Source organism: Barbus barbus, assembly GCF_936440315.1.
Source record: "Barbus barbus genome assembly, chromosome: 29".
In the NCBI taxonomy this organism is placed as follows: domain Eukaryota; kingdom Metazoa; phylum Chordata; class Actinopteri; order Cypriniformes; family Cyprinidae; genus Barbus; species Barbus barbus.
In genome coordinates, this window is record NC_136757.1 from 16,961,308 (window position 1) to 16,985,326 (window position 24,019).

General features: G+C 38.4%; 1 protein-coding gene across 1 annotated transcript; it reads left to right on the top strand.

Moving 5' to 3' along the window:
- The first annotated feature begins 2,023 nt into the window (after positions 1-2,023).
- Positions 2,024-23,650, top strand: LOC306849339 (EF-hand domain-containing protein D2-like). Its single transcript, XM_079384289.1, has 4 exons — positions 2,024-2,635; positions 20,281-20,428; positions 20,589-20,723; positions 20,930-23,650. The coding sequence occupies exons 1-4, from the start codon at positions 2,352-2,354 to the stop codon at positions 21,059-21,061; spliced, it is 699 nt and encodes a 232-aa protein (XP_079240415.1). The 5' UTR covers positions 2,024-2,351; the 3' UTR covers positions 21,062-23,650.
- Positions 23,651-24,019: the final 369 nt, after the last annotated feature.

The following is a 24,019-nucleotide window of genomic DNA, read 5'->3' on the forward strand; positions in this document are numbered from 1 at the left end:
TGACACAGTTTGTAATGCTAGAAAAGTTTTGTTTGTTGTATGATTCAGGCAATACATTTAAAATATAGATATTTTGACCAAGAGATTTGACATAATCTGCGCTACTTTAGTTAAACGTAATATTATGATATTTTATAGCCTAACAATGCATATTTGTGTTGGATAATTGCCTATACTATATTTTCTATATTCCTATATTCCTTTTTATTCAGAGTCACCCTTTCTTTCTCTGCATGGTTTTCTGTTTCTGAATCAGAATCAGAATGAGCTTTATTGGCCAAGTATGTTTACACATACAAGGAATTATAGTGACAGAAGCTCCACACAAAGAAAATGACCTGTTATGAGATTGGGCATCTATCCAAGGACCAGATTCAAACAGCTCGCACAGACTACCATGATGCTCATTTACTGCTAGCTCTACATAGCTGAGGGCTGCACAATCCGTCTAACACACATTAACACACACTCACACACACTCCTCAGTAGCTTATAGATATACTGTGAAATCTTGTTTTTCTAGGTCACTACCATGACCTTTTTGGATTTTAGGCACAAAAGGATTTGCGATTTGCATCACTGACAAGCGACTTCGTGCTTGTATTAATCTTTTTTTTTCATCTTCTTTTATTAAATTTTTATTTGTTTACACTTTGGTCTGAGAAGGAAAGAAAATGAGATACTTAAAAACACAACAGGGTGACGAAACGAGATGAATGATGGAAAGAGACATGGGGAGATTCCTTTGTGTGTGTTTGTGTTACTCTCTTCAGCTTGCTTATTTTTGTCTGACCCAGATACATCCCACAAAAGTACAGAAAGCAAGAATGATTGCAGTTCACATTTCCTCCAGGCAAAAGGCCAACACAGAGAGTAGTAAGAGGAGTCCCTAGTGAATTATGGCTCTCATAATTGTATCTGAATCTTCTCTGGAAAAAAAAAATGTTAAATTGTTTATAAAGCAGCCATCTGGTACCATGGGTAGCCTGCTGGCCCTTTTAATACAGAGTTTTTTTTCGCCATGCACACAACACAAAGGAAAGATTTTCAGCGTGTGCTGGTATCACGGCATGCCAGATATCATTAGCTCCTCAGAGAGGTGTGATGAACTAAACACTCCTTTCTCTCAGTGGTGAAATCCTACATTTCTTTCTATCTCCATATAAGGAGAGAATGCAGGTAGTGAGTGCAGCCCCTCCTCTAAGAGGGGATGTCTCAGATAGAGACAAAGTGTGTAAATCCATGTGTGTTGTGTGTGTGTGTGGCTTCCTGTTTCATGAATCAGCCTTTAGTCACTCATCTGATGGCTTCAGATCTTATGCTAATATTTCACATACTAACTGGCAGCCCACAGGCCTGTATACCACATGAACGAAATTTCACGCTTTTGTGAAGTTATGTTTATCTTTAATACCTGAATGTGTTTCTCACATCACGTAAACAGAATCTGCTAGGTGTTTTTCAGCACTATTTTTAAGGATAGATCTGATTAATTATGTGGAAATAATTTTATAGTAAAATGTGCTATACCGCTCAAGCTAAAACTGCAAACATAGATTAGCAAAAATATGAATCATTTAATATAAAAAAATTAAATAAATGAAACAATATGCATGCAAGAGGTGATGAATGACTACGACTTAATGAATGACAGGTGTTTTGTGGAAATTCAGTCGAAATCTCCTGAGTTTTATGCAGGTATAACTTCCGTGTGGGTCTACCGAGAACAAGAGAGGTAGATTTCAAGATAATTCCTATTAGATACTTAATTAGCTGTCAACAAGATATAATAACTGAGGTCAGTTATTTGTATTAAATAAATAAATACGCAAGCATGCCGAATTTCCTAAAAAAAATATGCCACTATTTGACGGTTCAATAATAATCTTTATAATGTCATCTTCGGTCATCATGAATAGATTAATGACAAATAAATGACGTAATTTCGAAAATAGCTATGAAATAACAAAAGGTATCCCAGCTAGGGTTTTGTATCATAAGTGGTCTTTTGTGTCCGGCGCGTCTCTTTAAAAGGCGTGGCGTCTTGACGCGGTTTTGTGTCCACCTCACTGCACGCGCACGAGCTTATTTGACCGTCAGCGATCACGGAGGCGTCGACACATGCACGAGCGCTGTCCGTTTGAATCACTGGGTTTACAGCCGCGTATACTTCACACCGCTAGAAGTCGGATGATTTGCATTTGAAAACGTATGTAACCAAATGCTAAACAGAATCTAGATTTAACGCCCTGAACCTTTATATGGACTGCGCTCTTTGCAGCATTCTGCGTGTTTCCCCACTGTATTTTCCCCGTAGATAGTAAGTTAGTCAGATTTAATAATAAGGCGAAATGGCAACGGACGAGCTGTCATCGAAGCTGAACCGTAGGCTGCAGATCGAGGAGGGCGAGCACGACCCGGTGGCCCAGGACGGGGATCACGAGAACGGAGCGTACGAGAAAGCGGCCACGACCAGCGCGGATTCAGAGCTGGGTGCCAAGCTGCAGCGGCGCGGCGAGCTGAACGAGGGCATCGGCGGACACCAGCAGCCCAGCATGAAGGTGTTCAATCCCTACACCGAGTTCAAGGAGTTCTCGAGGAAGCAGATCAAAGACATGGAGAAGATGTTCAAACAGTGAGTAGCTCATTCCAGCTGTCATCCTCTGTGAGACGTGCATATCATCTCAAGACCCAGGGGCAATCAGCTTTGCCCTCTAACACTATCTATCTATCTATCTATCTATCTATCTATCTATCTATCTATCTATCTATCTATCTATCTATCTATCTATCTATCTATCTATCTATCTATCTATCTATCTATCTATCTATCCCCTGAAAGTTCTGCTTTAGTTTAACACTACTACTATACAAGTTCGTTCTCTGAACTGGATGTTTAAACAGGAACAAGTTTATTTTAAGTCTAGTTTGTAATCTACACCAGTCACTCTCCATTTTCTTCATTGTTCCTCATGTTTTGGCTGAAACTCTTTCACACATCTAAGAAAGGGCCATAAGTTCAGCCCCACCCAAGTCTGTATCATTTATTCAACATGCATTCACACACAGATATATGTAGGACTTTGAACCATGGGTTGAGAAAGTCCCAGGTTTCATTGTGTCTCTAATCGAGAGGCATGCAGAGTAGTCTAGACTGCCCAGTATGACACAATTCTGTGGCCACCTTTGCCAGAATCTTAGTGAGACTGCCCTCTTCCTTTACAGTTGATGAATGAAAGGCAGTTTACACATTTTCCCCACGTTCGGCATCCAAAACCGCTCTCAGAGCTTTTGTAAATGCTGTCTGCTGTATACAGGGTTGGCAGGGCCTTTATGTTAGGCTGATTTCACTGAGAGAAACAAAAACTTCTCTGGGAATGGGAGGTATGGGGAGCCGAATCTTCATGAGAGCCGCTGCAGGAATGTGTCCCCTGTGCTCTCTGTGGTGGAGCGGTCGGTCCGTGGCAGTGACTGCAGGGTCGGTTTCACACAGGCCGGAACCATGTGTGAAAGGGGACTGGTTGAGAAACTAGCGCTCTGAGGAAGTGATGGGTTCCTCTCCCCATTTCTGCTATCAAACAAAGCTACCATTGTTGTGAATTAGCCAAAACAGGCTCCCCAAATCTGTCTGAGAAGCCCTTTGTATCTAAAGGAGTTGACCTGTGCATTTTTTGCAATGTCACAAATGAATTTCAATTATCAGAATGTATTTATTTAGGGTGAAAGCATTTTTTTGCCATTGAAATTTACTCAAAATTTTAAAAGAAAAAAATACTCAATTATCTGGAATTAACCCTATGTATACTACTATAGTAGTTATTAATATTTTGAATGAACTTTTAAGTTTTCATTTTAGTTTTAGTGTTTTGTTGTTGTTTGTTTTTTGTAATTTTTCTTATGCACGTGGTCGCTTTTGCCATTTTTATATAGCTTTAATGGCTTTCTTTCTTCTGTGGAACACAAAGGAAGATACTAAGGAATAAAATGTCTCAATATTTTTTGTGTCCATACAATGAAAGTCAACATAGTCCAAAACAAACAATAGACCCCACTGACTGTCAATATATGGACAAAAATAGTTATTTTTTTATGTTTCACAGACTAAAGAAAGTCATACTGGTATGAAACGATACCAGAGTGAGTAAATGGATGATCAAATCTTCATTTTTTGGGTGAACTACCCTTTTAAATAATTGATTGTTATTCATCAGCACTAGAATAATTAGTTCTGTGACTGTTCAACCTTTTAATCACATTTGGCTGCAAAATAGATGTGATACCAGTCTGTCACAACAGTTTCATTACCTCTAGATAACCACATGGGCATTGCAAAAGTAGATAATGGGTTGCTTGAATTTTTTTCTTCTTTTAAATTAACGTATGTAGACTATATTGTTTCAGAGTATCACCTTCTCTATTATGCCTGTAAATGAGTTCCTTGTGCAGTTCATTCGAGGTGTCTGGAGTCACAAGACCTCACCCAGGGTGAAATATAGCACTAGTTTCATTCAGTCTCTTTGATGGTGTTGCCCATGGGGTTATATGGGCTGAATGAGACAGGAGAGGTGGTTTCATTTTTAGGAGTGAGTGAAGTGTGCATAGCTCCCTTTGTCATGGAGAAAACAAAGCCTCTGTGGTTACTTCACAAGTTAAACATTAGCTAGAGGTTTTCATGGTCTATTCCCAGTTAAGAATTTATAAGATAAGGGGTTTGCAAGTCAACATAGCAACGTTTAGTTGCTTCTCCATGTCATTTACCTCCATACAGGTTTTCAGCAACAGAGAATTGTGCACTGCAATTGATTTATTACTTTTCAGCTCTATAATGGCTGTTTGTGCCTTTGCCTGAAGCCCTGAATATAGATAAGGAAACAACGATGAGACGAGGGCGGTGAGGAGGCAGGCTAGCAACGCTTTATGTTCCTGTATTAAGTTGTGCAATCATAAGAACTCATTGATTGATTGTCACATAACTATGACCTTCCAAAATAAAGCTGATACAGCAGGCACATTCAGTACCCAGTAAACACTAAAAAAGCTTCAGTTGCAGCAAATGTTGCAGTCTTAATGCTTTTGTGCAGAGGGAGGCAGAAAAACAAGGGGAGAGAAAGAAAACTGCGTAACGGCCACAGTCTGGCTAGAGTCCAGCTGATAAGAGGAATGCAGGCCACTGTTCACTGGGATTCAAAACTTTAGATTCAGGACCAACATTCAAACTCATCATTTCTGGGTGATTTTGTAGGGAAGATTAACACAAAACTGTTATAACATGGTATGGTTGTTAATAAGTAGTGATTTGAATATTTTCTATTTTTATCAGATTAGAAGGCCCTAGCCCAGATGTTTTACATATTTGTGGTAAATGATAATAATGCATATACAGTAAATGTATGTGTTGTTCACGAAGTACACTACGATGTTTGGAACAGTCCTGTGGGGGACCCCTGCTTTGTTTAAAGGTACAAGCAACTGAACATGAAACGTATGTATATATTTTGGTGGCCAACACCTAGAGTTCATAGAAGAACATCACCTTGTCTTAGCCTGCAGGTAAAGTAAGTGTGATTTTGAGCAGATAAATGCAGTTTTATCATTGAGGATTATTCATTAGAGGAATTCATTCATGTCAGAACAAGTCTTTTGAACTTGCTATGTATTTGCACCTCACCAAGAAACCTTTTTTGTTTACATCAGACAGAGAAATAAAAAAAAAAAAGAATAATTAAATTATTTAATAAATATTATTATATAACAATTTAACACTACACCATATTGATTATTTATCAGATATATCAGCTAATATTGAATGTTTAATTTCCCCTTTTAAAAATGGATTACCTTGGCTTTGCCATCATCTAATCTTAAATGCAATGTTTCAGGAGGTAGGAGTTTGCATGGGGTTTCAGAGGGGGGTGGGGTGATTTGAGTTCAGGGCTCTCACAGCCTGGGGGAAAAAGCTGTTGAGCAGTCTGGCGGAGCGGGCTCTGATGCTCTGGTACCGTCTTCCTAATGGTAGGAGCTGGAAGAGACTGTGGGAGGGATGGGTGGAGTCCTTCACGATGCTTTTGGTTTTGCTGGAGCATCGTGTAAGGAAAATGTCCAGGATGGAGGGGAGAGGGGCACCGATGATCTTTGCAGCTGTGTTCACTGTCCACTGGAGGGTCTTGCGGTCAGCAGCACTGCAGTTCCCGTACCAGACAGCACTGCAGTCCCGTACCATATCAGGTGGTTGTTGAGCATCGATCAGCTATAATTTTTGGGGGGTGTTCCACACCATTGTCTCTAGTCGGACGCGCTCTGTTTTTTGGCCGATTCTGCATGTCGAATCAGTGGTGGAGCTCGTCAGCGAAAAAGAGAACTCCAATTGGTTATTCAGCTTAGTGAATGAACGCACACAAAAAACTGAACTGATGAAAGCAAACCAATGGCAGAGTAAAGAGAGAACACAAAGACACTTGTTGTCATTCTATCTGTTTCTTTTTATTTATCCACAAGAAGATGACCAAGGGCTGACAATGCCAGTGCCATTTGCAACTTAGCAGACATGATAGAAAAAAGCTACTTGCTTTGTATTTCCACAGTTCTAGCTCTTTTGGGAGAGTTATGTTTTCTCAAGCAAGCACAGAGCGTACACACGAGTTGGCAGTCAGCTGGAGTCTGTCCGGTGTGTTAGTGCAACAGTTTTTGCGCCGATGCAGACGATGCGAGACGTTCTTTGGTGTCGGTTTGGTGTGTCCCTACACTTAAGATCCGTCCAGCAGATGGACTCCAACCCCTCTTATCCCCCTGCTCATCTCTAGTAATTTGAATGGCAGCGTGACCTAATTGGCTGAGTGATTATGTGTACAGGTCCCATGCTGTGCCTACATATGAGCGAGGGGCTTTAGTCCTGTGAGGAGCGTTCCTGCAGAGTCGCCTGTAGTACTGAGGGAAGCAGAAGAAACTCAGCTCTGTTCCTTGTGCATTTTTCTCAGGGACATATTTCTCAGAAAAGATAACATCGGACACATTAAGGAATGTTTGAACGTAAGCCTGCAGGCAACTGTGGTGCAGGAGTTGTCAGTAGGCAAAATATTGCTTGTTTCTCATTGGCGGCCATCATAAATTCATTGTGGCAATGTATAATGTATTATATCAGAATGTAATGAGCATTTCTCTCTCCAGCGTATATATTTGCCAAGTCCTTAAATGGTTATGCCTTTCTCCCTGCAGAAAGCAGAATGATGGCATTATTCTCTAAATCACCTATTTCCTTATTTCCGAATATCCTCCTGCATGTTTAAAGAGCACCTTATCACAGCTCAGTTTGGCTCACAGGATGTTGTGCTTCTAATATGATGTAGATGGAATGAAAGTAAATACAGCCAAGGATTTTATCCACAAAAGCTTCTGCATTCTGCCAAATCTAACTGACACAGTGACCTAAGAGGATAAGATGAAGTTAAGAGGAAAAAGAAAGCCAATCAATACACGCTGTCTCAGCAAATGAGATATTACACTTGCTCACTTTATATATTTAAGATGGATAGGAAGTGATCACTCAAATCATGCATGATTTTCATCAACTTTTAATTAGGTTCCCTAATTGTTTACTGATTTCATGTAGCTTTGCTTTCCTTTAAAAAAGAAGTTTAATAGTGATATGGAGTATAAAAGACTGATACCTAAAGCGCAAGGGGCATCTTTTCTTCAGAAGCTGCCAATGGTTGTGTAGGTGTGAGGTTTATTTAGATGCACACCCTTATTTGGAATCCTCACACAGTCATCACAAGCTCAATGACTCATATATGCAGTAGGAAGTTTATTAGATTGTTGCGTTTCCAGAAAGGCCATATGTAACCTCAGCACTCCTTCAGGAAGTTCTCCTCTTTTAGTTTTCGTCTCGCCAGGCCATTACTCCCTGTTCTTTTCTTTTTGTGACATTTTATGTTCATGCTTTGCTCTCTCCGCTCACTATAAATAACCTCTGGGATTGTGTGGCCGTTGGCTGATCCGTGAAGGATTCTGCTTAAGGACTAATGGTTAGTCACCTGGTCTATAATCCCAGCAGATCGAGGTTAGTGCTGCCTGTGATCATCAGCTAGTGGCGGAGAATGCAGTTTATTGCTGCATAATACGAACTGCATACAGTCGTGCATAAACTGCATCAGTGTTTACCTCAATAAATATTCATAAGCTTTGTACAGTCACAGAAATATTGTGCATTTAGTTTCAGGATCTGAGGGAAATTGTTAAAAATGTCAAACAGCAACAGTAAATGTGTTAACTGGAGGGATGAAGAGAAAAATATGCAAATAATAACACTATGATAACCCGGAATCAATTTTACCCAGGGTTAAGAATAATGACCCAGAAGTGTGAAAAGCCTGTGTGTGTTAATCTCTGAATCTCTCTTTAAAAAAAAAAAAAAAAATATTTCCAGAAATTCAAACTTGTGTGATGATTTATTAAATTAGTGCTGTTAATAAAATGTTTTAACATTTTTTTTTATTAATATTTTGTTTATATTAACATTTTATATATTAGCATTTTGTGATTCTATAAATTATAAAAAAATCAAAAACTGTAAATTCTTTAAAGAAAACAATAATTAGAGGAAATGAAAAGAAACAATGTAAGTAAACATTCATTTAAATCAAGTTTCCATCTTGATTTTCTGTTCTTTTTACCATTTTAATTTAGATTAGAATTAGATTTTAGTATATTAATAGTAATAAAATTACTGGATATTTCCTGAGGCCACCTGGTCTAATAGATTATTGTTCAGTGTTGGACTCAAAAAGGAGGACACAACACAACGTGGGAAGTCGTGGCTTAATGGTTAGAGAGTCGGACTCGTAATCCAAAGGTTGCGGGCCGGCAGGGATGGTAGGTGGGGGGGAGTGAATGTCCAGCACTCTCAATGTCTTGCTCAATACCACGACTGAGGTGCAAGGCACCGAACCCCCAACTGCTCCCTGGGCGCCGCAGCATAAATGGCTGACTTGAGTCATGAAAATCCCTACATCAATATCCTATCAAGTCATTATGTTCTGCTCAGGCAAGATCTTTGAAATGACCTCTAAAATAGCCATTGTTTTTTTAGATTACAATTATTTAGCATGCAGCTCTTTAACCCTATACTTTCTAGCATGGTCCTCTCATCTCATATTTGGTGATCATCACTTAGGCCTACCTGCCCTATGTGCCTCCTCACCTCTGATTTTTGAACTAATCAATCATGTTAACAACTTTACAGCACTTGTTGTGAATTTCACTGACACTGTAGTAGGGTCACTTTGTGAAAATCTATATCTAAATGGTTAATTATAGATCTAGTAAGACAGAAACTCACCTGTTCCCCACTCATATTGGTCTGAAAAGGTAAAGAGGTGTTTCAGGTCTCGGGAGACTAGCATAAATTGACCGACAGCGCCATCTGCTGTTTTGGAAAAGAAATTTGCTCAATTGCACATGTGAGAAAATCTGCCCGCACACGTGTGAGAAAATCAGCCTGTCGCATTTGTGAGAAAATCAAGCCAAGTTTCCTCATAAAAAGACAAATGAGTCTCACAGTTGTAACACACAATACATATATTTGTCCACACCTCTGCATTTTCTCTCAAATAGAGCTTTGTATTTGAAAATCACTTTGCGTTTGTTTGAAAGTTGAGTTTTTCTTTGCAAAGCAGATTGTGTTTATTTGCAAAACACTGGATTTGTTTGATAAATATCGGCACAAAAATCGCTCCATATGAGACGCCTCACCCGACAACCGCGACAATCTCGCGCCCGCTCATGCAGGCTCAGCTCAGGTGCCCGTCACGTGCAGCGCTGCAGCAGCCACGTAAACAGAGTTTGCCCTTCCCCTACTGACTTTCACTTTCGGTTCCCGAATAGAAGTGAATGAGGCTTTTCGATTTTTTTTAAATTATTATTATTAATCTAGGCCTACGTGAAAATCTGCATCCATTGTACGATGTTGTTGTTTTTTTCCTCGGAAGGGCAACGCGAGTCGAAAAGGGCATATGGGCAGTTGCCAGGGCAACCTGAGCAACCCCCCTGTGCACGTCCCTGAATGTTAGCCAGTAGTGCATTGCAGTGACTCATCTCTTTGAGAATGCTTCATCTTTTTGTTAATAGTCACCTATAGAGTGGGTGGATAATGTTGGATCCATCTTAAGTTATGTAAACCTTCATGCATTTAGCATGTCATCTTTATATGTGCTACGAGCTGGATTGAATATCTGGATTGAGGAGAAAGGATCATCTTAAAATTGCATTTTACACGCTCCAGTTCAAGTGAAGGAGCTGAAAATAATCATAAAAAAATTTGCTGTCAGTATTCTTTACTGTAGGAGTTTCAAACTGACCATTAGTTCTAGAATTACAAGTGTGTGAAGAGCCTTGAATTCTATTGATCTCAGGTAATTCATGAGGAAAACTGATTTACGTGGATGGGAAGGTCATGTTCTGAAGAAATATGAACAGGAGCTGCCAGATTCTGCCTTTGAAAGCCATTTATTCTCTGACAACGATCTGTGTTTTTTGAGTAACATTTACCTCAGATTTTGGGAAACACTTGGCATGGTTTCGACTACGTTTTGTAAATAGGCCAAGTCTCACACAAGAACATGAACTACCTGATCACTTTACAGAAAAGTGTTTGTCGCTTCCCTTTCATAGGTTACCTTCTTTTAGAAATGAATTATTGTTTTGTGTAGGCTATTATTATCCTGGCCTATCAAGATTTGTGACTGATAGTACGGGGAAATTCTCCAATGATCTGTAAATGTAATTGACCTTCATTCTTGTTCTTATGTTTACGCTTGCTTTTTTTCTCTCTCTCTCTGGACCATTCCCTCATCCGATCCATCTCATGAAATCAAATCCAGCGTAATTGATGTCATCTCACACATGCTGCACAGATGTCTAGTGAATGTGAAATGCTCAAACACACAGTTTTGGTGCGTTTGGTCCTGATTGATCACTCCTCTTATGCCTGGCCATTGTGAAGAATGTGCTTGGAACTGATCACTTGTTTATGAGGGTTTTCCCATGACTACTTCTGTCAGCTGTTGCTTGGCATCCTGGGATTAAGGAGATTGGCAGGAAGAGATAGGAAAGGGAGGGAGGAGGAAAAAGAGTTGGTTGGTCACTCCTCATGCGTCGGAGTAAAGTATGAAGTTGCTTGCTTATCAGCACGTAATGGACAAAAACAAAAAATCATGAGAAAATCAGGGCTCCAGACAAAAAAATCGAGTAAGGAGCCATTGGCTCCTATAAAAGAAAAACTTAGGCGCCAAATTATTTTTTTAGGTGCCACAGAATAAAAGTGGTTTATTTTATTATTATCATTTTATTTTTCCCCCCTATTTTAACATTTCAATCATTTTGTCATGCGTTTATGTCTTATCTTTTCTAGGCTTTATCAGCATTTTAATCCATCTTGTAGATGATCAGGTCAACCGGGGGACTAAGGTTCACTTAAAGTGTGAATTAAATGTCTTTTACAACTTGAAATATACAGTCACAAAGAATTGTTCGTTACACAGAATCTGTACCAATATCATGGACCATAAGCATCACTTGGCAACTGAGTGCAGTGCATCCTATAAATGTTGTCATGTCTTTGACACATTCAGTCTGTTTTTCTTCATTAGTAAAATGCAATTTTATAGGAGGAGTTGAATCATGTACAACACAATAAGTAAAAATATTAATATGCAACAGCGCATAAATATAGCAAAACGCTCCTCTTTATAGTTATTTTTCTAGCTGACTGATGAGTTTATGGACACTGAGTGGTTATTCTGAGGTAAATGTATTACAATGCAATGTTTACAAGCTTTATACATTTCCTCAGTTTGAAACACTGAATGAGATTTTCCATAAAACATTTCAGTAAGTTGTACTATTGGCTTTCTTATTGCCTACCTTTTGATCATGTTCATTTCATACTATAGTAGTAAATCGAAATATATAATGGGTTCACTTGCTGCTTTAACTGAGGTGCTAAAGAGATCGCGCCTGAGCATTAAGTGCGATACTCTCCGCTCGCGCGATCCGGGCGCATACACGGACCGTGTGGACGCGGGGTACTGGTGTTTATATTATCACTTTCAGGTCTCTCTCACTGCGTTCAGCAGACTGTGTGCGGCAGAGACGAGGACTGTTTGAAACTCTTTTCCAGTAAAACTTTGATGCGCATCGTCTTATGTAAGTTTAATACGTGAACATAACAAAAGATGTGAGCGCAAAACAATCGGGAAAAAAGTCCTTTCATGCAAATTATATATAGTCGCCAGTGGCGACCTCAGCAAAAACTTCACTCGCAAATTAATATTTTTGGTCGCAAATGCGACCATTTTAGTCGCAGTTTGGAGCCCTGGAAAATGCTATGCTGACATGTAACTACTGTCCTTCAGACCACCTTGAGCAATACTGCTGTCTCTCTTTAGCTCCAAGGCATCATTCCACTCAAATTTAATCAGGCATTTTCATAATTAAATCAGCAGCAGCTATAGGCATGCATTAAAGGGTTGACTATTCAGACAGGCATGTGTATTTAGGCTGGCATCAGGCAGCATTTCAGTAAATTCAGGCAATTGCTTAATCTCAAATCCTGTTACATGCCTCACATTCTGACAAACACTTGCTTTCAAAGTACACAATGCACAATCCATTTAGCTCCAATGATTGGTTTAGGTAACAGTCTGCATGAATTTAAGTGGTGGTATTTTTAGGCATCAGCATCGACAGTTTTGCCAAAATGTTTTTCACTTCTAAATTCAGCCCCGTTTAAACACAGCTGCATTCAGTTCTACCAGAAGCTTTTGGAGTTTTAGTGTCATTACACACACAAGTTTTTAAAGATGCCACGATATACATTTTACCATGTTATATTTTACCAAGCCGCTAAGAGACGCTCACATCCACACTGGGGGCGCAACACTGACGCCTTCACTTCCAGGTCAAGAAGCTGTCAATCAAAAACTCAGTAGCCAATGAGAACACACCGCTGCTGGCCCCGCCCCCACAAGAGATTTGTGCCAGAATGGCGAACGAAAACTTCAGAATCGTAAACAAAAACTTTAGAAACGTAAATGAAAACTCAGGAAGCTTATTTGTAAGTACAGATCAACGAATGGAAGAGGAGAAAACCGTCGCAAAACATGCAGTGTATTAAAAACGAAGTCAAAAATTTTGCATGTAATTATTTTTTCCATTTCAAAGACATTTTATTGCGTTTCAATTTATATTTTCATACGGTTCTTGAAAAATTACATAAATTTTAATTGGCAAAATTAATCCCATAGAAGTGCAGCTAGCACTTTCTTGAGGTCGGTGCCAAATTTAGCAGATTAAGGCTCTCACAAGACTATTTGAGTATTTCCGGTTCCCCATTCTCTCAGAGTCTTGTTTTCCTACAGTGTGTCATGTGTCCTATAAGTAAGTAGGATAGATTCAGCACATCTGTGTCTATCATCAGGAGTAGTCAGTACTACAGCTAAATCCTCATTAGCTGAAGTCCCCTGAGACTGCACAGAAAAAATGTTGCATGTCTAAACGCCTTTAAAGAGCAAGAAAAAGAAACATTCCTCAACTTTCATTCAAGTTCAGACTTGCATGGTAAAGTTTTTGAGAGTTCTTGAAGGTAGATAACTGGATAACAAGATAACTTTTTAAATACACAGAGCACAAATATAGCTACACATTAGCTTTCTTGTTACTTCTTTTGACTTTCTTTATAATTACTCAACCAACTTGATTTCAATCCAACAGCAGAAAGTGAATTCACTCAATTCAAATGCAGCTATCAGCAAAGCCAATCAGATGAGTCAAACCTTTTTGCTAAGGCAGAAGGAAGTCTGTATCAGCTCATGGCTATGACGGCTCTACCCCTCTTGGTTATTATAAGGAAGTGCTGATTGCATTTGCTTCCTCAATCATCTGTAGTGTGAAGTGTTCAGCTTCAAGACTTATTTGGGCAAAAATGTGATCTTCCTCAAGTGCACTTAGTGACAGAAAAGGGGAAAATGTCTTTATTTCAGATTTTTGGGCAGCAACTGCTTTGCGTTTCCATATAGATGGTAAAACATAATTTTGTAAGCTATGTTTGGTAAGAATACAGCTGAAGCTTAACAGATTGTTCTGTCTTGTTGGGTTTTTAGCACTTGTTAGAGTAAATGGAGTTGGTCAGAAACTGAAAATACTTGCACCTGATCTTGATTTTACTTGTCTTGTGTTTTGATTAATTAAATGCATCCTTGCTGAATAAAAGTATTAATTTCTCCTAAAAGTCCTAATGACCCCAAAACTTTTGAATGATGATCGTAGATCTTTGGAGCCATGGCCACTGGAAAATTGTTATTGGTTGATGAGGTTTTTCAGTGAGTTTTGTTAATTTTTCTGCAGATCCCCTGTACATTTTCTACGTAAAATAAATTTGTTGATAAACCAGGAAACCAGAAGTCATAATTCACCATGTTCAGGCTAAAAACGTCTGTTGGGCATGATTGAGAGGAAATGACTCCAAGTGATTCAGCTTGACTTATGACAATAAAATGCAAAGAACAGTTCAAGTCTAAGCATGGCGTAATCTTTCACAAATCTTGGTCAATCTAAAGCACGAGGACTCTTTCAGAAGTGAGCATATGTGATTTCAGGAGTTGACTGCATAATTAAACATGGTGGATTTAAATTACAGCTGACCTTTAATTGCACTGAGCATGCTTGACCTTTCTCTTGTTAAACAGACTAGCCGTATGCAGATGTAAATTATTGATTTGAAACCACTATGGACACTGGTTGCTCGGTTTCTCTTGCCTTGAAATCACATTAGGTTGATTAACCGCTGCTGTACTGTAATCTTCAACCAAACCCTGGATAGCAGCATCCACAGAGAAACATGACCCTCAGATGCTCCACAACTGCAATCCTTCATCAAACAGCATTTTTCAGAGCACTGTGATCAAGGTTAGCCTGATATGTCAGATGCCACAGCACAAAGAGTTCATTTGAGAGATTTTGTGCCCCTGAACATGAACACACTCTTTTGGCCTTTGAATTAGTGATGAGAAGATGTCAGTGATACAGGGTTAATGAGAAGAGATGCTGTTTTATGTGCGTGTGAGAGACCTGGCATCAGCAAGGGTGTCTTGTGTCCGTAGACAGGAATACAGTAGCCATGTCTCTGAGGCAGATGGACACAGACTCCATATTCATGAGCAGGGTGCATGATGGGATTGCCTAGGAGTAGTTAATGAGGGAGATAAAAACTCATCGTCAGAATATTTATATAGATTTAGTCTTAAACTTAATTGAAATGTATTTTAATCTTTTTTTACATTATTAATGTCTTATTTTACTTTAGTATAATTTAATTTACTTGTAATATCTCTTTTTTTATTTGATTTTAATTTACTATTTTATTGTAATGTCTCTTTTACCATTGCTTTAATTCAGTGTATTTTATTTTAATGTTATTATACTTTAAATATGTCTTATTTAATTAAATTTTATTTTATTATCTCCGGTTTAATTTAATTTTATTTTAGTGTATTCATATTGCCTAAGATGCCCAAAACACATTTGAAGCTTTCTTAGAGCACTATCAGGCAAACTGAACATATCATCTTTCTTCCTTGGATTCTTACTTCCTTGTCATTTTGTTCTGCCCGCAAAGACTAGTTGATAAGGGTCTCATTCAAAATACATTGGCCTCTGCATTTAATTAAAAGACCATGTTACCATGGCAACGCAAAACCTCTTCTTTGGGCAATATGTGTGTGTTTTATTTGCTTGTGTGAGGAAGTGGTCATATACATGATGATTGAGAGGGAAGTGACTATTCCTTTCTCATCGACCCATTGCTGCACAATAACTCACCCACACAGTTCTCTGGCCTTTGCACCAGAAAATATGCACCTCTTGGATCAATTTAACACCTCATTATCGATGCAAAAGAAGAGTGTCTCTTGTTCCAAAGCATTAGTGATTACGTCTGCTGAACCACAGGAAGTGTGTGTGTTTGTGAGAGAGATGGAAGATCAATGTCCTCCTTTCTTTCCTGTGTAAGAGAAATGACTGAAATGCTTTAACATTTATATAACATCAGGCTTCTGTTTAGTCTGTAGATTTTATGTTTAAAGTTCGCAAATTTGAATGCTCTCAGATGTGTACACACAAACGTCTTGGATTGCTATTAACTCTATAAATTGCCAGCAGCTCATAAGCTGTTTGTTAAAAATGCAGGAGAGATGAACGTTAAGATGATCTCAGCAGCGGGTATAATAAATGGGTGGCTTTTAATGAACACTTCAGCTCTGACTGATGATATCGATGCTTTAATTTATTCCTGTACAGTGCTGCTTGAAATTTTGCGAAATATATTTTCATACAAGTCCTGTTAGACAAAGAGAACCGAATCAAATAAGTGAGAGAAAAATATTTTCGTTGTCATTTATTTATTGAGAAAAATGATCCGGTGTTACATATCTGTGCATTGTAAAAGTATGTGAATCTCTTGGATTAGCAGTTAATTTAAAGGTGAAATTAGAGTCGGGGGGGATCACGTGATGCTTTCATGAGCCAAGGCACGTTAGCTGAGCTCCGTGTATATAACCGTCTTTTACTGTTGTTCGTCATCTTTTCTTACATTTTGGGGTAGTTTTTTCGTTTGTCGTTGGTCTGGAGATGTCACACAGTCGGAAACTCGCTTCTCTTTCACCATAGATATGGCAGTCACTATAAAGCGATTTGAGGACATTTTGAAGGCTTAATTAGCAGCGACGCACACCGAATTCACCTCTCGCATGACTACAATTCAGAATATATGCTCTAAAGTTGACTTTAAACGGGGAAGAGAGAGAGCAGAAAAAAGTGATCGGCGAACACACTGGCCGTCTGGATGCCCTCGAGCAGCAGGTGACTGATTTACAAGACCGCAGCAGACGCAGTAATCTCCAGCTACTAATGTTAGGACTACCTGAAGGTGCCGAGAAGAATGCCCCGATCGGCTTTCTGAAACAGTCACTGCCGATCTGGATCCCATCACTTGCAGGCAAAGATATCGAGATCGAACGCGCGTATTGAGTTTACTCCAGAGCTTCAACGGATCTCTCCAAACCGCGGGTGTTTCTCTTCAAACTGTTACCTACAACGACAGGAATTGGATTCTTAATGAAGCAAGACTTGAAGGTCCTGTGAAAGTGAATTACGGTGCGATTTTGAGCTTCTTCCCCGACTTCTCTCAGGCGATGGCAAAGAAGCGGAGTTCCTTCAGTACAGAAGGAATTGAAAGAGACAGGTCTGCAGACCTTTATTCTGTATCCAGCTACTCTGAAGATCGTAATGAAACACGGCTGGACCAAACTAATGCACTCACCGGACGAAGCGCGCCAATTCCTGAGCTCCATTCCCGCTCCTCATTCTCCTGGGATAATACAGAGTGACTCGAATTCTGATTTACTGATCTAGAACTTCATGTGACAATCACCTACTGGCAGTTTCTTCATGTAGGCTACGCTAGGAAACTTGGTATCACTAATGTACAGTTTTCAATGTACATGATACAATTATTTATGTTTGTTTCCTCTTTATGGAAAGTATACATACTTTTAAATTTTTTTTTACATTTTTTTGAAACCCCACTTTATTACTTGTGTGAATTCGAAGTTATTCTGTTCTCTTATAATAGGGCTAATGGCGGTGTTCTAAAGAATGGTACTGGCTGTCATGTTACGGTCACTGATTAAGACAGGGGAAGGCTGCAGACTGGGGTTTTCACCCCAGTCTATAAAAGTTTTATGGGGTGGGTTTTCTTTGTTAATGGGTTTTTAAAGGAAGACTTGAGTTAATTCATTTGCAGTGGTATAACTTTCTCTCATTTGTTCAGTTCATTTTTTGTTTGATAGTAATGACTGAAATTAATATAATAAGTTGTAATGTCAATGGTTTAAACTGCCCCCATAAACGTGCAAGTTTTTTAGAACCACTGCGACGAAAAAAGGTTGACATTTCTTTGATCCAGAAAGCTCATTTGTGGATGGAAGATGTTCATAGATGCAATAATAAATATTGTGAGGTGGTCTCTTTTGCAGTGACTGACAATAAAACTAAAGGTGTTTTGATAACTGTTTGAAGAAATTTAAATATTTCCATTTTATACAGAAATGGTGTTAATGCTGACAGAATTGCCTGTACATCCCTTGTGAAAAGTAATTCTCCCTGATCCTAACTGATAATTCAGTTGTTTCTGCTTCAGTTGTTTGCTCTTTTCTCCTCAAACAATCATGCAGACCATTGTCCATAACAACTATCTGGTCTAAGGATATCAGTGGTGACTTACGAACTTTGTTTTCTGATCTGATTTGGAAGACAATCACGTCATCCTTGAAGAGCCCAGATCATCGGATGATCCATTTGAAATTGCTGCATGGACTTTGTCTGTCCCCTTTGGGGCACTTCTGTGTGCATGTATCGCCTTTCCCAAATTGCAGTTTATGTATGTCCACGGGGTGCATGTTATTTATTTATTTTTTGAGACATTCTGTTTCTTCTTTTTGATGTGTAGTTTTTGTATCACTGTATGTTATTATTTTTTTTCTTTCATGTGTTTAAGTTTGCCTAAATAAAATGAAAAATAATTGTTCACAAAAAAAGGTGAAATTAGAGTCCATCTGTGCTGAGGTGCTGACCTGTTTTATTCAAAGAACGGGGATCTATCAAAGTCTGATCATGTTTCTGGAAGTGAATCATGTCACGAACAAAGGAGATTACTGAGGACCTCGGAAAAAGAGTTGATGTTGCTCATCAGGCTAGAAAAGGTTACGAAACCATCTCTAAAGAGTTTAGACTCCACAAATCCACAGACAGAGAGATTGTGTACAAATGGAGGATATTCAAGACCACTGTTACCTCCCCAAGAAGTGGTCGACCAACAAAGATCACTCCAAAGCAGAACGTATAATAGTCTGCAAGGTTGCCAAAGTTCCCAGGGTAATTTCTAAGCAACTAAAGGCCTTTCTCACATTGGCTAATGTTAATGTCCCTGAGCCCACCATCAGGAGAACACTGAGCAACCATGGTGTGCATGGCAGAGTTGCAAAGAAAATTGCTTGCTAAAGATCATGTGGACAAGCCAGATGACTATTGGAGAAAGGTTTAATGGATGGATGAAACCAAAATAGAACTTACTGGTTTCAATGAGAAGCTATTATTTTCAGAGAAAAGAACACACTGCATTCCAGCTTAAGAATCTTATCCCATCTGTGAAACATGGTGGTGGTAGAATCATGGCTTGGGCCTGTTTTGCTGCATCTTGGCTAGGACAGCCTGCCATCATTGGAACAATGAATTCTGAATTATACCAGCAAATTCTAAAGGAAAACGTCAGGACATCTGTTTAAGAACAGAGCCTCAAGAGAACGTGGGTCATGCAGCAAGACAACAACCCCAAGCACACAAGTCATTCTACCAAAGAATGGTTAAAGAAGAACAAAGTGAATGTTTTGGAATGGTCAAGTGACAGAAAAGGGGAAAGAGTCAAAGTCCAGACCTTAATCCAATTAAAATGTTGTGGAAGGACCTAAGCAAGCAGTTCATAGGAGGAAACCCACCAACATCACAGAGTTTGTGGTTCTGCACTAAGGAATGGGCTACAACTCCTACATGTTATTGTACAGGACTGATCAGCATTTACAAGAAACTTTACCTTCAGTTACTGCAGCAAAAGGGGGTCACAGCAGACACTGAGAGCAAAGATTCACATACTTTTGCAGCGCACGTGTGTAACACTGGATCATTTTTCTCAATAAATAAATGAAAAAGAGAATTGTTTTCTCACTTGTTTGATTTGGTTCTCATTGTCTACTTTCAGGACTTTTGAAAATCTGATGGTGTTTTGGGTCATATTTATGCAGAAATACAGAAAATTCTAAAGGGTTCACAAACTTTCAAGCAGCACTGTATGTTTCAGAGCATAATGTTCATTTTCACTTTTACAGGAGTGGCTTTTTTTAAACCCTTTATTTATTTAAATTATCTTTAATTGAAATAAGCTGAAAAATTACGAATAGTTGGTAAAATAAGTGAAAGATGTTACAATAGTCCTGCCAGTGAGACCCCAGTTATTTATCTGCACTGCCCTCTGTTTATCACAGGAGAAATTGCAGCAATATCACCAGTGATGAGATGGGTGTTCCTTGTGTTTTCATGAACATTTATTTCAAAAGAAGTCCTGTTTTCCATTATATTTCTGCTTTAATAACTTGGTTGCTTGTGTGTGTGTGTGTGCAGGTATGATTCAGAGAAAGATAACTTCATCGATCTGATGGAGCTGAAGCTGATGATGGAGAAACTCGGTGCACCTCAGACTCACCTGGGCCTGAAGAACATGATCAAAGAAGTAGATGAGGACTTGGATGGCAAACTCAGCTTTAGAGAGGTAAATGTTTCAGTATATCAAAACATGAAACAATTTGTTTGCAGATTTGGCTGTATTTCACAGCAATGAATTACATAATGAAGAGCTCCTGCATACTTTACAGGAAACTACTCCTATTCCCCCATTAATCACCTCAGTTTTTTCTTCTTTTTCTCTCTAGTTTCTTCTTATCTTCAGAAAAGCAGCAGCAGGAGAGCTGGCGGAAGACAGCGGCCTTCATGTCCTGGCACGTTTATCAGAGATTGACGTGTCAACTGAGGGAGTGAAGGGAGCCAAATCATTCTTTGAGGCAAAAGTAAAGAATCATGACATTTTAATACTTTTTTCCACACCTAAGTGAAATAAGTCCTCAGTTTTAACCTTCAGCAAATTCATTCATATTTTTAAACCCCTCTTAGTCAATGACAGCTGTAATTTCCTGCCTAGATAGGTTGCATTGAATGCAACTGATAAGTTAATTCAATTTAGGATTACCTAAAAATACATATTTGTCTCTGACAGGTGCAGGCCATTAACGAATCAAACCGGTTTGAGGCAGAAATCCGTCAGGAGCAGGAAGAGAAGAAGCGGCAGGCGGAGGAGAAGAAACAAAGACAAGCCGCTTTCAAAGAGCTGAAGTTAGCCTTCAAATAGCCTCATCCACCTCAACAGCCTTGATTTACTCATCACATTTGTCCGTCTGTCTGCCATCAGAGTCCCTCGCAATCAGAGATACTATGCAAGGCTGTGAAATGCTCAGAGATCCATGCAGATTCATCTTCCTGAGAGAGGCACACCTGTGTAGTTCTTGCTCATGAGCGGATGTCGGTGTTAAAATCATCTGTGTATTGTTGCCTGTTTCTCTCGCTCTCTCTCAGGCTGATTTTAAATGTGAAGCCAGACACTGATCTCAATACACTGGATTGGATTTGTTCTGTTTCAGTCGCACGTGTATATATATATGTACTGTAGTCCGTTCACCCCATCAGTTTCGTTTTAGTTTGAATGGCATTTTGTCTTGTTCTCGTCAACATGTCAGTAGATTCAAATGTAACATTTTAAAGTTTTTTTTTTTTTTAATCAACTAGTACTCTCAGTATGCTATATCCAGTCCGTTGTATTCATATCAGTGTCAGTTTAAGCAGGAAATGCTTATCACTGTACCGTGACTAATTCAACTTTCATCGCTGACCATTTGAGCACGAGAGGACAAACATTAGTGTACACCAGACCTCTGCACTCGTTCACAGATACATTAAATATTAAGAGCATAAAATAAATAATATTTTTATTGAGCAGAGAGAGAGATGGAGAAGTGGTTTTGGGTGTATGTGCATGTGTGGTGCTGGTTGTAAAGGTGTTTGTTGAGCGTTTATCGATATTTTCTTGCATGGTCACGGTGGTGTCGTTTTTACTACATAATTCTCTTTAGTCTATAAGGTGTCCAGTGTTAAATGTGGCACACGCAGGCTTACAATTAGTCTTTAAAATCAAGATGATGACATGAAATGGCTGTAAATTTGAAATGGCATACTTTTGCTTTACAAAAGTATGTGATTAGAAATTATTTTCTTCAGCTTGTGTGGTTGATGTCCCTTTAAGAGTAAACTCCCTAAATGTAAGTCTGGGTTGCTTAATATTAATCAGATTATGACCAAATGTACAAGCCTTGCACAGCAGACCATGCTCTGTGAGATAAGGTAAAATCAAAAGTGTTCCATGCATAGAATATAGACATTTGCTAATGAAATACTTATGGCTTTTCTGTAAAGCCAGTGCATGTAATTCAACATCTAAATGACCGAAATGCCATGTGTCTGAATGGGATCTAATATTAAAGTATTTAGTTTAAAAAATAGAATAGGTTTTAAAGTTTACTGTGACATTATCTGAAAAATGAGGGAACATTTCTAATGAAATCATCCAAAAGCGTAATGAATTGAACCTTTTATGGTCTTGTGACATGCAGTACACTGTGGCAAAGGTAACTGAGATGCTATGTATAAAGACAAATCTATATTTTCATGTGATGAAAATTAAAAAAATAATTTTAGTTTTGTATGGAAAAGGGTCTTGTGAAAAGAAACATTCTTATTTTCTCAAAATGAATTTTGTTGCCTACAATCTTGTCTCCCTTTGGTTCTCTGTGTATCTGATATTCCTTAGGTTTTTCCATTACAATCTAATCAGTAAAGGCAAAATACCTTTAGTCTTTTCTATAATGGAGACAATAATGTTGGCAGTTGCTATGCTTCCTGTTGTTCTTTGTTTTTGTGTTCCGAGTCACTGGTAAATGTTCTTGTTTGCTCACTAGTGGAAATTCAAATAATAGGTGTATAAATATTTGTCTCCCAATCTTTCCAGCCATCCTCATCATCTTTTTCTTCTGTTATCTACTGTTCATCTAAAAGGTATTTGAAATATTGTCTGTTTAGAGGATGAATGTAGTGGTGTATATGTTATTGACTGGTGAATGAGGAGTCGACTGAAGACCCCAATCAACCAGCTGTTGCATTCTGTTAGAAGCCATAAACCATTGTCATTTTTTGAGAGATTTTAGCTGTTCTATTGTTGCCGTGCCAAATGATAAGTTAATTTTAGTACAACATTCCCTGAAATCCATCAGGATACTTCTGATCAACAGCCCCAGCAGAGATTTGAATTAATATGAGCACAGCTAATTGAAATTTAGATTGAACATCACTAATCTACAGTGTTAAAACTTTTAAAAAGTAATAACTCATAATTAATTGGTAAAAACCCCTTTTTACAGTTTTGGCTTTGCACATCTGAATAATTACATTAGAGCTTTGGCAGTATTAACCTCTTTGGATTTCTGTGGAAAAAAACTGCTCCTTCTAAGGCAGATAACACACAAACAGCACAACATTTTTAAACCTTTTTCTTCTTTCATTTGATGATTTTTTCTGTGAAGTGTAATGCCAGGAAGTCTAAAAAATGACAGTGTAGTTAAATTTCACAATTTCATCATATGGCATGTTTTTGTTGTCTAATTCATCATTCCAGCGATTTGACAATGGTTGAGAGGGCCTTGAATCATCCTGACTAAATCTGTACCTTACTGTGGCTGTCTATGTCAGTTGAAACTGCTGTTTATGGCATCATACTCTTGTAGGATTATACATATTGATATGTGACTTCTATAATATGCACATTTATTTTTGATTTTCTTACTAAAAATGTACAATTATTCTTGTGACAATAAAAATACTTTTAATTTGGAAACATTTAGTTTGTTTTGGTGATTTATAGTTGTGTGTCATACTCGTATCTAAAATTAAAAAGATTTAGAAAATAAACAATTAAATATATCCTTTAGGATATATAAATATAAAACGATAGTATTAACACACACACACACACAATATATAATATTTATATATATATAAAAAAACTGGTTGTTCTGAAGTAATAAAAATATATATGCTGTTAGTCTTATGTTTGAAGATCTGGGGCTGTTATAAAAGAGAAGATGTGACCTTGAATTCGAAAGTGCACACGACTAAAACACCCCGTTTTAGAAATTATTATTATTTTAAATGACCTTAAACGTTATGATGTGAACTGACCAACTCAAAATAGTATCACTAG

What these genes read in the sequence shown, in the direction of transcription:
- LOC306849339 (XM_079384289.1), top strand. Translation starts at nt 2,352, where the DNA reads ATGGCAACGGACGAGCTGTCATCGAAGCTGAACCGTAGGCTGCAGATC. An exon ending in ATGGAGAAGATGTTCAAACA is followed by an intron (nt 2,636 to 20,280) that starts GTGAGTAGCTCA and finishes GTGTGTGTGCAG; the next exon opens with GTATGATTCAGAGAAAGATA. An exon ending in GCAAACTCAGCTTTAGAGAG is followed by an intron (nt 20,429 to 20,588) that starts GTAAATGTTTCA and finishes TTTTCTCTCTAG; the next exon opens with TTTCTTCTTATCTTCAGAAA.